The 13,465-nt window shown below is 47.4% G+C and overlaps 1 protein-coding gene across 2 annotated transcripts in view; it reads left to right on the top strand.

The window, feature by feature from the left end:
• The first annotated feature begins 228 nt into the window (after positions 1–228).
• Positions 229–13,465, top strand: part of SYN3 (synapsin III) — a 432,592-nt gene continuing 419,355 nt past the window's right edge. The window contains exon 1 of one of the 2 annotated variants that reach the window (XM_039230445.1): positions 229–554. In XM_039230445.1, coding sequence (XP_039086376.1) covers positions 244–554 — 311 coding nt within the window. In that variant the 5' untranslated portion in view covers positions 229–243. The remainder of the gene's footprint in view (positions 555–13,465) is intronic. The other variant, XM_039230444.1, reaches the window with a different exon arrangement.

Raw genomic sequence — 13,465 nt, forward strand, 5'->3', positions numbered from 1 at the left:
CCCCCAGCAGTGGGGCAGGAAGGTGCCGTATCTGTTTGCTCTTACGGGGCAGAGATCATTTCCACTAATTTGTGTGTTGGCCTGTTTCCACAGGTTAGCAAAGACAGCTGAAGCCTACTTGGGCAGGATTCCCCTGGCTCTTCTGGCTTAAGACCCTACCACCTCCTCTTCCTGGCAGCCTGTGTTCTGGGGCTCACCTAAACAAGTCCGAGTGGGAACAAGCCATCTCTTCCATCCATAGCCATGAATTTCCTCCGGCGGCGCCTATCTGACAGCAGTTTTGTGGCCAACCTGCCTAATGGCTACATGACAGACCTGCAGCGCCCAGACAGCTCTACCAGCTCCCCTGCTTCCCCAGCCATGGAGAGGAGGCACCCCCAACCCCTGGCGGCCTCCTTTTCCTCTCCAGGATCCAGCCTCTTTAGCTCCTTCTCCAGTGCCATGAAGCAGACGTCAGCAGCCCCCTCAGGGCTGATGGAGCCTCCGGGTCCCTCTGCTCCCATTATTCAAAGGCCTAGGATCCTGCTGGTGATTGATGATGCCCACACAGATTGGTAAGCCAGAATCCACAGTTGCCACCACCTAGGGGCAAGAAAGGCAATGGGAGCTTATCTCACTCCTGGGGGAGGGAGGAGAGAGGAAAGCTGAGAGGTTTGATGGTATCAGAGAGTGGCCAGAGGGACGGAAACTACATTTACTATGTGGCTACTGCGTGCCCAGCACCACGGCACCTGTTTTGTGCTTTACATTTACAGTCCTAATCCCTTACCAGCAAATCTGAAAATCCAAAAGGATCTGAAAACTGGAAAATATTTTATAATCCATGTGGCAGCAAAGCCTGATCTGAGGGAAAGTGAGACTGTAACAGTCTTCATTATACCACTCAGTGTGCTTGATCGTATGATTTATGCCAATCTTGATTTATATCTTTTTTTAAATTTTTTAAAACATTTATTCGTTTTTGAGAGACAGATACAGTGTGAGCAGGGGAGGAGCAGAGAGAAAGCGAGACACAGGATCTGAAGCAGGTTCCAGTCTCTGAGCTGTCAGCACAGAGCCTGATGTGGGGCTTGAACCCATGAACCAGGAGATCGTGACCTGAGCCAAAGTTGGACACTTAACCAACTGAGCCACCCAGGCGCCCCTTGATTTATATGTTAATACGTTTGCTATGGGGTGCTGCTCAGAGCTCACTGGAAGTGTTATATAATATATAGTATGTGTACCATATTACCTTCCTAAAAATAGAAAACTTTAAAAATCTGAAATAACTCAGTCAGGTTACTTAACCTCTTTCAGCTTCAGCCATCGTCTGTCCATTCAGTAAGGTTGCTATGACGGTAAAAGAAATGAACAGAGACCCACAGTCCTTATCTGACACCCTTGAGACCAGACCAGATACTGAGTTTGTATCCCAGCTCTTCCATGCACTGGCGATCTGACTCCAGAACCTGTTCTCAACATCAAACATGGGCAGAAATGATAAGCCTTCCAGCCTCTTGTTAGGCATGCCGATCCATGGTAAGCTCTCCAGAGGCAGAGACTAGACATGTGTCAAGGTCATTGAAGGAGTTCTACAAGTGGTTACTGAGCACCAGTTGAGTGCAAGTCACAGCCTTAGGTGCTCAGGCAAGTGGTGAGCAGACCCTGCTCACAGGGACCTGAAGTTGGAGGATAGGTGTCTACACCAAACTTTTGGTAGAGAGGGTGCTAAGTACTATCAGCCCTAGTTGGGAGACATAGAATTTGCAGTCTAGAAAATAAGGCCAAATGTGGAGACATGGAAGCCCTCCATCCAGGGCACTTCTGACAGTGAACCCATAAATGGTCATGGGGCTGGAGAGCAAGGTTGCATGCATGCGTCTCCAAAGGCTGCCACATAGTAGGCACATCGTAGACACCTAATAGGTCTTAGGTGAATAAATTAATGCATTCAGTTCACTGAGCAGGTCCTAGGCTTTGCTGTTCTAACATGCGTGCGCGCACTCAACATTCACTTGAGAAGTTAACTCAAGTGGGAATGATTAAGCCTGTACTTTGGAATGGGAGATATTTATAGTGTATGATACTCAGTACCATCAACATGAAAGATAGTTCAGCAGGTGTAGACAGTAGTCTTTACTTTCCTGCTAAAAAGTTGGTTCTTCTTAAGCAAGGCGAAGTCATGGGCACAGCCTCTGTTTTGATCCAGTCTTCATTATCTTCAATATGACTGCTCACTTGTAGCATCCCATCTTGAAGCCTTGTTTATCTGTTTCTGCACTTATGCAAAGCAGCATCTTTTGATTCTGAGTTTAGCAGTTGATTTCTGCAGAGATTTTGCTTCCAGGCCCTCCTGCCTGTACAGCCTCCTGCTGCCTGTCTGCCCACTAATCAAAATGCCTGCATGGCCTTTGCAGTCTTCTTGTTTCTTTTTAACCCCATACTGGACCTTGGTTTTGAGTGTTCTCTGCTGACCATGTTATCTTGGCCTCAGCCAGGGTTTGCCATGATATGGCAATGGTCAAGGGTTATTTAAAAACCTCTTTATCAAGAAAGTTACTTTCTGTTTGGAGGGTGAGCTGTAAATGACAGCATTGTACAATGGTGAGGAACACAGACTTCAGAGCTAAGCTGTTTGGGTTCAAATCCCATCTGTACCCCATAGTAGCTGAATGACCTTTGCAAGTTACTATACCTAAATGTGAATAAAATAGTACCTAGCTTGTAGAGTTAATTCATGTAAGTGGGTTAATATCTGAGTTAATATAAAAGTGCTTAGGATGTGTCTGGTAGATAGTAGGTGCTACGTAAGTGTATGTAACTATTACAGACTTCTGTGACCTATGCCACATTAATCATCTTGATGGCAGCCCCTCATAGCCATGTTTATTTAAATCTCTTCATCCTCAATAATGAGCAGAGTGGATTAGGATTTGTCCTACTGTGCAGAGTTTTCTATTGGTCACTTGTGCCTATCAGTTCCTGAGTGATAAGACAGAGTCTTATTAATCTCTGTCCTCCCAGTGCCCATGTGGTAAGTAGTACAGTGTGCAGGCACAGTGAATGAGGCTGAAATGCAATGAATGGCCTCACTCAAGTAACGTTTATTATTTTAAGTTTTTATTTTAATTCCAGTTAACCTACCGTGTTATGTTAGTTTCAGGTGTACAACATAGTGATTCAACAATTCTGTGCATCATCTTATGCTCATTATGACAAGTTCACTCCTTAATCCCTATCACCTATCTCACCCATCCAAGTAACATTTAAGTTTGACTTGGTTTTCATCTCTCTATTCTGCAGTCATGACCAATGTGTGAATTTTAGGCTGTGCATGCTGATGGGGGACATGATTTTGGCCAGAGGAATGTCTCCCAGTCTATGTCAATCATGCCTCTTTTACCAACATTTAATTAGGTCTCAGAAACAGCAATCTTTTTCTTGCCCTTCAGTGAGTAAAAAGGGAAGAAGGGAGAAACTGAGGCACATTAACTTTCCAGGAAACTAGTTATGAATCCATTGGACTTCCAGCCTACGGACACATCAGCTTCTCCTGCAGAGCTCCATCCTAGATTCTTCTCCAGCTTCCTAACCTCTCTGAATCTTAATACATTCCCAGCTTTCTCCAAATTGATGCTGGCTGCCTGGGAATCCCAGTCCTCCCCTGCAGAGTTCTCAAAAGATGCCTGTCCCCCGCCACCAGGAGTGGCCAGCAGGTGGCGGGCCAGCCCCACTGTCCCGGGCAGCTTTGGCAGAGTGTGGGCTGCCTGGGTCAGCCCCTGCCCGGCCCCTCCTCCATTGTGCAAACTGTCTCCTGAGAGGAAGAAGTTGTTACAGGGGAGAAGCCAGCTCACAGGGCCCATTTTTTACCCCCCTTTGAGATGATAATGAAGGGGGAGATAGCCACTGTCTGGACTGAGAGTGAACCCACCAGGAACAATGCTGCTCCCTTTTCACCATTCTCAGGCGCAGATCCTCTGTCTTCCCGTTCTGGGTCCTGGGCCTTCCTGCAGAATCAAGTTTCCTTGTGCTGAGGGAGTTTGCAGGAAGCCCCCATCCTCCCCTTCTTGGCAGAGGCCAGCTTGCAGACTCTGAACCAGCCTGGGGGCCCCCAAAGACTATCTGATACCTGCCAAGTGACCCAGGGGGAAGGACTTCTCATCCTCTGAGGAGAAATAGGGGGCCCTAAAGCTACCTTTGCTGGGAAAAACAACTCATGGTGATCTTTGTAAGATCCTGCCACCTCTTGGGGTTGGCCCTGGAAGTGAACCCAGCAATGGCAGTGGTGTTTGGGGGACTTCGGGCCAGCCCCAATAAAGTCCAGCTCAGTTACAAGCCTGAACTCAAGTTTGTACTATCTTTTGGGATGAAGGGAGATCAATCAGCCTTGAGAAACACAAGAACCAAAGGAAAGGAGAAATAAAATAAATGGATTTCAAGCTCAGTATTCTTCAGCCTTACTACCTGTCCACTCTTTCTCTTGCCTAGAATTTTCCAGCAGCCTCACTGGTCTCAGGCCTCTAGTCTTTACCCCCTGGTTACCTTCCATGTTACCACCAAAGGTTCATTTTGTGAAACACAGACCTCATCAGTTTGCCCCCACCATTCATCTCTTATTATAACCCTCTGTTGCTGCATCATTGTCCTCAAGTTCAAATTCAGTCCTCAGCTTGCCTGCCTCCCTCTAATTCTGTCTCCAGCTCCACTTCCTGCTTTACTATTTATTCTGCAGAAATAACAGCAATCTGTGGTTCTTAAACACATTTGCCTTAGCACATTCTGCTTCCTGCTACCTGGAATGCCCTTCCCTATCTCATTTACTTGCCCAATTTCCATTCATCCTTAAAACCTTCTCAGGTGTCACCTCTTTTGTGAGGTCTACCCTGACACCCCAGGCCTTGCCAACAGTGCTAACAACCACCTCCTTTATATAACATAAAGCATATTTCATGGTGCTACAGTAATTTCACACTGTATGATCATTGGCTATCAGGTGGCTCTCTGTAATGCCAGAACAAGGCCTGTGTCATATTCTTCCTTCTATACTTGCTGCTTAACACACAGTAAATATTCAAGGAGCATACATCATTGCCCCCACTCCAGTCCCATGAGGATAACTTTTAATGAGCATAACAGGGCCTGAAAACCACCTTATCTTAGGACTAAGCAGTATAATACATACAGTTGAGGGATTTCTCTTTTTTACTCACCTTTGTGTAAAATCTTGGCTCTTTGTTTTCCAGTATGTGAGAGTAACTGTAAGGCTGCCATTTGAGACTGTCTAAAAAAAAGTTGGCACAAAATTTTATTATTGCCCACAGAATATACCAGAACTCCAGGTTTGATTTCAAAATCAAAATATTGAGCATGACCAAAAAAGATTGCTCATAATCGTACTTTGGTTGGGTGTACCTCCCTGCTCACAGTTTTACCTATAAGATCTCCAGAGGCTGGCTGGATGGAGTTGAGGAGAAGGGTGTTGGGGAGAAGGGGATAGAAGAACCTAAGCCTTTGCCCCCAACCCCTCCCTCCAGTGGCCTGTGGAACTCTGGCTCTCCTCTCCTCTTACCTCACCCATGGCCTTGTTCCCAGAATGTCTGCTATTCCATTTCAACAGTGATCTATTGTTACCTTCCCTTCTATTCTCCACCCTTCCCTATGTTTCTTTTTTCTTTTATTTGTTTGGGAGGAAATGAAAAAGTATTCTTGATTTGAAACACCCCTCTGCTACTATGCTTCCAGCCTGGAGTGTATCAGGCCACATTCTCCTACTAAATAATGGTCAGTGATACCCATCAAATCACCTCGTGCATTTCTAGATTCACCAAGAGATGCTTTATGATCATTTGTGTCCCCCCTACCACCACCCCACCCACTCCCAGATGATATCTTTGTATCTCAGCACCTACAACGGGGCGAGCAGTTAGTTAGGAAATGTCTGTTGATTGAATAAAGAACTTTGGAGGTGATGAGTTATTGGTAATGACGGACGAGGATGATGACAGTGACACTAAGGGGTAACTTGGATGACATTCTGAAATCCTCTTTTTTTCCCTTTCATACTAGATCCAACAGAAAGTCACAGTGGCCACATGAAAGCATTTACACCATGGAAATTGGCAAATGCTACAAAACGGGGCTTTCACTTCTCCCCAGAGAGCTAGGTAATCATTTGCCAACACAGCTCTGGTCGTAGGCACTCACCTTGATTGTACAGGTGAGGAAGCAGAGCACAGAGAGAGCCCAGGCACCTGCTCAGGGAACCAAACACAGGTGGGTGGCTGCGCTGGGACTTGAACAGGACTGACTTGTTAAGAGCCCTTTCTGATGGAGCCACAGCTCCTGCTGACCCCTGCACAGAACCTCGGTGTTTGGCAAGAGGTAGATGCTGAAAAGTCTTGGTCAAAAAAATGAATGAACACACAAATGAATAAACCATGAGCTCTTTGGGGTTGGGGTCATGTCTTCATCATTGTCATGTAGCAAGCATTTGTGTACTTTGCAGCACCAGAAAGGTTTTCATAGATGCTCTAAGTCAGATCTCCCAACAACTGGATGGAGTACTTTCTCTGCTCTCATTTTATACATAGGGAAAACTGTGGCCCCAAGCCCAAAATCAAAACAGATGTCAGGGGCATCTGGGATCCAGCTCAGACCATCCTGGACACCCTGTTCTCTCCTCATTTTTCCCACCTGAGTACAAGCCCTCCAGGGCTGTGCGTGAGGGCATTGGCCAGCAGAGCCTGCCCGAGAGGCTCACACATGCACACACACCCGCACACGCCCCGTGTCTGAGAGCAGTGGGAGGAGACCGGGTGGCAGGACTCCATGTAACAGCACTGCAGCCAAGCACAGGATCTTGGTGACCTCACCCTCAGAGGAAAGTGCCCCACCTCCAGCCAGGCGGCCCCACCCTGCTGGAGCCGTGTGGGCAGCTGGAAAGAGAAGATGCCAGGAGGAAAGGAGGCTCCTGGAGCCATACAGACACTCCTGATCTCAGGTTTGGGAATTGCCTTTGGACTATTTTCTTCTGTTTAAGGCTCCAACAGGATGTTTTCTGCTCTTTCCCCCTGTGTTTTGATATTAAATATGTGATTTCCTAACACATGTCAGACATGTTTCCTAAGAGAGTTAAAATAGGAAGGAAGATAAAATGCAGAGAACTCAGGGCTGGCAGGTGGCAGGTTGGGGTTGAAGTCCCAGCTCTGCCCCTCACTAGCTCTTAGCCAAGCTGTTCTACCTTTCTGAGCCTCAGTTCCCTCATCTGTAAAGTGAGGACCATAATGCCACCACTGTCACTGTACCACTGAGCTCACAGGATTGTTACAAGGCTCCAGTGAGAGCGAGCATGCTGTTCCTCTCCCTTACAGGCATTTTTTCCATGCGTAGGGTTTCTTCACCTGTGCTGTGGTCCTGTGCTAGAACATGAGCTCCAGGAGAGTGGAGCTTAGGCCTCCTTTGCTTGAACACCGTATTCTTGGAAGCTAGCACAGCACCTGGCACAAGGTAAGATCAGGGATGATTTAGTTAACAAACAAACAGATGCTTTTGCCAAAGGCTGATCTTATTATGAAGGAAGAGTTTAGGATCAAGGATGCCCTGGGGGAGAGTCTCTCTCAGAAAATACTCAGCTGCCCTGGAATTCAGAAAGAGTACCTGAGGCCCACACTTTGCCCATGGGCCCCCCTCCTCCTTCAGCTGGTAACTCAGAGGCTCTAGGCTCCACTTGAGGGGCTGAACTGCTTCTGGCTGCTCTGACTGAAGGCCTGAGGAGATCAGGGCATGTTGGCAAGCCCCTCGAAGCCTTGCAGGGGGCCTAATTGGTCTCATGGTGACCAGGACATTCTGCTTCCCACTGTGCCGCCTACAGGGGGTATTTGAACGCCGAGCTGCCCTCACTAGCAGTGGCTTTGGGGCAGGGTTGCTGGATTCCACTCAGTTAATACTTTGATAAGCAATTAATTTATCTCATGCAATATTTGGTATAGACTTATACTATCAAATTGTTGTTTGTTTATCCAAAATTAAAATTTAACTGGGTGACCCATCTTCCAACTAAATACCCTACTTACAGATGATGGCAACGAGAGACAGTTGCCACCATCTCAGCCCAGCTAACATGGGTCCAAATGAGAGGCTGGCCTATGCACTCTTGTTTCCTGGGTGGAGAACCAAAACAGGCCCCTCAGTTGACCCCATTCTCAGCTTTCCCTCCCTGTGACAAGGACTGAGGATTGTCAGTCACCAGCAGAGAGGAAGCAAAACTTGTAGACAGTCTAAAGGCAGACTGCCCAGGTCTCTTCTCCTTCTCTCTTGCATGACCTTGGGAGGTCTGGCCTCTGAACCTCACATTCCTCAGCTGTGAGGCAGGATCACGGTATATCTTTTGCAAAGGGTCCTTGCGAAGATTAGAGACAATGGCACGGATGGGGCTGGGACAGGGCTTAGCTTGTCATAACAGGCACTGAAATGGTAACTGTATTAACAATTAATTGCAATTACTAATTACTGATGAATATAATAGTGCTGGAAGCCAGGGGGAAGGAAGCCACTTGGCATGCTTCTCAGTTCAGCTGGATATGCTTGAGGGCTGTCTTCCAAAAGGCCTGGAGGAGGGGTGTCTGGATGCTGGTAAGCTGGCAGAACTCTACTGTGAAGATGACAAGATGGAGGCCTGAACTGGTCCCCTCCTCCTAGAGGCGCTTAGGGGCTCATAGCTGAGACACACATCTTTCTGTTGAAGAGACCTGGCTCTGGGAAACAAAATCTTTACATCCGTCCCCGTCACTTCCTCTACCCCTAAATATCCCTTTGAACAAGGCAAGCCTTGGCTGTTTCCTATGAGGAAACACAGGGATGGAAGGGAGAGGAAGAAAGGAGAGACCTAATGTCACCTTCCTCACTCATTCACCAACTTACACAGGCCACCCAACAGCACCTAGAGTGGCTCTGGACGTTTGGACTCACCCCTCCCACTCTGGGCACCTGCCCTGCACTCCTGCCCCTCCCCCTTGGGTCCCTGGCCCTGGAGCCTGGAGGAGGGGAGGGGCCTTGGGCATTCCCCAGCAGCCTGCCTAGTCTCCTGGAGACAGGCTCCGTTTTCCCAGGCCCGGCCCCTTTTATCAGGGAGACAATGTACGCACACAGTGAGGGCCTTGTGTGGCACCCAAGCCCCAAGCCCTTTGACTTGAGGAATTTTTCAAGTGCTGACCTCTCTCCGTGAGGTCTTCCTGCTGTCCAATCCTGAGGCCTGGTGCCCCTGCTGCTTCCTACCCAGCTCTTTCAGGGAGAGAGAGAGAGGGAGGGGGAAAACAGTGAAGAGCTGTCTCTCGCCCTGGTAGAGTCTTCATCCTCTGAAACTGGCTGGAAAATCTGGGGGAAATGTCTTTGAGCAGAAGGGAATGTGGGGAGAAATCTGATAGATGCTGTTTCTTCCAGATTCCTCCCTTCTCTGTTGATGCTATGGGATCATAGTGGAGCCACTTTTCTCTCTGGGCCTCATTTTCCTCATAAGTCAAATGCTGATGGATTAAGATCATGTTCCCCAAAAGACAGTTTCTATCAGGACAACATTCAGATTCCCAAGAACCACCCTACACCTTCTGTATTAGACAGAGTTCTTTGTTTGCAAGAAAAAGAAACAGACTTTGGCAAAATGGGGATGTTTTAGATGTGGGAGGCTCACAGAATCAAAAGAAAATAGGAAGACTCAAGTCTCGGAGAGGCCAGGACCCAGGACTCCACTGGGATCTAGGAGGCTGGGACTTGTGCAGGCAGCCTTCTCTAGAGAAGTCAGCTCATGTTTCCTCCCAGCCTCTCTGCTGACAAATCAAAATCTTGGGGAAGCACAGACCTGGCTGGTTCCACAGTATGTCCTGGGACAGTTCTACCAAGACCACGTGCAAGAGAACTGCTTGGTTCCATAAGTGCAAATGCAAATGGAGGTACTGTTACTGGAAGTTCAAATGGGCGCAGGACAGGCCACACTGCAGAGTGCCCTTAGAACTACTGAATCAGAATATCCAGAGTGGAGCTTGGGAAATTGTATTTTTTTTTTTTTTTTTTTTAATGATGATGGCCAAGCTTAGAAACCATTGAGTTACAAGACCTCTTTCATTACAAGACTTCTTTCATGTGGTTCCCAACTGGTAGAGCTGGGAACAGTGGGGCCAACTAAGCAGGAGATCTATTTCAGTTCAATATATAAAATGGGAAAGTCATACACAGTCAAGTGGGCTTCCTGGTGAGGGAGTGAGCTCCCCATCATGCACAACCGGGCTTGGCATTTGGAAGGAATAATGCAGAAGATGCTCCAGCTATAAAGAGGTTGGCTTATAAGCCCTTGCAGGAGTCTTGGGCCTAAAGCTTTTTGTTTTTTACTCTATGCCTTTATGTCTCAGTCACTTCTCTTGACTTTGTTGTGCTTTTCTCTGAAGAGTTCAACTGTTTACCTTATGAGTTTCTCCTCTCCCTCCAAAACGTGGTTTTCTCACCCTGGTCCTCTGAATGACCTTTCATGGAGTTCCTGAGATGCCATGACTTTCTTAGCAATAGCTGTATCAGTGTTGGAGTCTACAGACTTTCCCCTGCCTGGTTACAGCCTTGCCCTGGGGAAGGCAGGTCATTGGGCAGATGCCAGCCTCATTACAGAACGTCTCTTCTCCTGGGGCCTGTGGAGGCCTGCCTAGGATGTGTTTCCTTGGCAGGAGGCAGGCTATCTGTGATGGCAAGGGAGAAGATGGTGCTTTGTGTCCATTTTCCTGACCTCCCACCCTGGATCTTCAGGAAGGGTAAGGGTGTGTGTTTCCTGAAGATTTGCACTGAGCCGATTGCCATCTTCAGAATGGAATTAGTTATATGAGGGGTTGCCTGTGCAGCTGCTCACAGAAGACAAGATGGTCCGTGAGTGAAGGGGCAGGTGGTAGGAAAAGGCACAGGCATAGAGAAATATTTCCCTGCTATAAGGAAAACAACAACACATGATTTATGACAAATGGTGTCTGCCACTTGGTTTTAGCTTCAGCAAGATGACAGAGCAGTGGGGACTGTGTTGAACTGATGTCCCCTCTGAAGGCAGCAGCTTCAGTTCACTCACCTAGTTGTTACCATGCAGGAATAAGGGCCTGGTGTTGCCAAATCATTGATTTTCCAAGGACAGCCAAAAATCTGAGGTTTTATATGAATTTTCTATCGTAAAATTGTAAGTAGTCAATTTAAGTCCAAAAATAAGACTGTGGACTTCATGAAGTGTACCAGTTGGCAACTTCAGATAAAGAAGGTGGGAGTCAGGATAAATGTGTATTCTAGCTCCTCTTCTGGGTTTCTTTCCCAGCTAGACTATATGTACCACAATGACAGGAGAGCTGTTTTGTTTAGTGCAGTACTTAGGGTCTTGTGCAGTGCTGGGCACACAGTGGACCTTGGATAGATGGGTGGATGGATAGAAGCATGCATGCATGCATGGGTAAGAGATTGGATAGATGGATGGGTGAGTGGATGGATGGAAAGGTAAATAAATGGATGGATGTAGGGAGGAAGCGAAGAAGAGAAGAATGGATGGAAAATAACTTCTCTCAGCCTTTTCCTTCTGTGCCCTGCACTTCACACCTTGAAAGGCCTCATACCCTGTTTCTTTTTTTCTATTTATTTTAGAGAGAAAGTGTGCATGTGGAGGGGGGGAGAGAGAGAGAGAGAATCTCTCCATCCCACAACCTGGGACTCCATCCCATGTGGGGCTCCATCCCAAGATCCTGGGATCATGACCTGAGCCGAAATCAAGAGTTGGACGCTTAACCAACTGAACCACCCAGGCACCGCCCCCTGCCCCCACTCCCCCTTTCTAAATCAAACACTCAATATTCTCATGGTCCCTTTCTCATCCTCCTTGTACCATCTAAATCCCTTTTCTGGAATGATCAAATGTTAGTCACTTGTACCTTGGTATGAATAATCTTTCAGTGTATTACCTTTCAGTGGGCATTTCCCCAGCTTGGGCTCTTAGCAGAAGCTCATTAAATGTTTGCAGGAGCAGAGAGAGAATGGCTTAGCTTTCTAGATGTTAACTAATTCTCTTTGTGTAATAAAGATTGTGGACTTTCAGATATCTGTAGGAATGAAGGTGACACAGTGTAGTGTCTTTGGCAAGGAGAGGGGTAAAGACTGAGATGACATTCTGGCCCAATTTCTGCAGTCATGGTGAGTGGGTGGCTGATGACTTTGTTTACTCTAAAGGCCTATACTGGGGAGGAAGAGGAGATCCCAGGGAGCAGTCCAGGCAGGTTTCCATTAGGCTAGACATGAAGGAGGAGTTTCATTTAGAGCAAGGAAGACACTGCCACCTTCCTCCTCTTGGAGGGAGGAAATGACATGTCACTTCGCCAGGGACACACCCAACTGACCTCAGCCCTCAACCCATCCTGGTGAAGGTCAAAAGGGAAAGAGAGAGACATTTAACACCTGCCATGTGTCAGGGATATCATTCATGGGCACTTACAGATGAAACTGGGGCTTGGGAAGATTGATGTCTGTCTGAGGCAGTACAAGGAAATAAATAGAGCTGGACAAGACCTGAGTCTGTCTCCAATGCTAGCAGTGCCCACCTACTTCTTTGCCTGGAGAGGTGAAGTTCCACCCTCACAGCCCACGAGTGAGTAGCACACTTGCTAGCACATTTTTGCCAGGTTCCCAGAGTCCTTCCAATCTGCATCCTCATGCTAACCCGTGGGTAGATCTTACTATCCCTATTCTATAGATGAGATGGTAACAGCTTGTCCAAAATCGTGTAGCTTGTCCAAAATCGTGTAGCTTGTCCAAAATCGTGAGGCTGTAGTGCCTCAGCTGCCAACTCAAATCTAGGTCTTCTGCACCATGCCTGTTACTCATCTTTCCTGCATATTTAGGACATGCCACTGGAAAATTCGTCACCTCCCTGAGTACCCCCAGCATCTGCCCATGTCGTTTGCCCTTGTCTGTGCCTTTCACACATACACACACATCCAGGCCCTCTCACATTAATCTTTGTAGCCCTTGCCCTGGCAAAGAATAGACTCCAAATATTGGATGGATTGATGGATGACCTGGGCCACTTCAACAGGGAAGTAGCTCCTGACCCTTAGACTAGGCTGGATGCCCCTTCTGTGGGCTGACCTGGATCTTTGTGCTAGTGCCCTGTGTGGTCTTTGTCCGTTTATGAGCCTCTCCCTCCTGTTAGGTAGTAAGCTCCCTGAGGCCAAGGACTATGTTGTCTTCATACTTGCTTCCTTAGAACCTATAGGCTCTGGCCCTTAGTAGCTGATCAATAAATATGTGTTAAGTGTGCTTTGAAGAAGACTTCCCTCACCAACCTGAGTCAGATCTCCCCTGCTCTCCACATCTCATCATCGGCCACTTTGTGCATTTTATTCTTACTCACTATTTCTTTTTCACCTGGTTAGTTTTCTGACTTTTCTGGGAGGCTGTTAAGTTCCACAAGAGCAAGCACTCT

The sequence above is a fragment of the Hyaena hyaena genome, unplaced genomic scaffold (assembly GCF_003009895.1).
Source record: "Hyaena hyaena isolate Hyena2069 unplaced genomic scaffold, ASM300989v1 scaffold_46, whole genome shotgun sequence".
Taxonomy (NCBI): domain Eukaryota; kingdom Metazoa; phylum Chordata; class Mammalia; order Carnivora; family Hyaenidae; genus Hyaena; species Hyaena hyaena.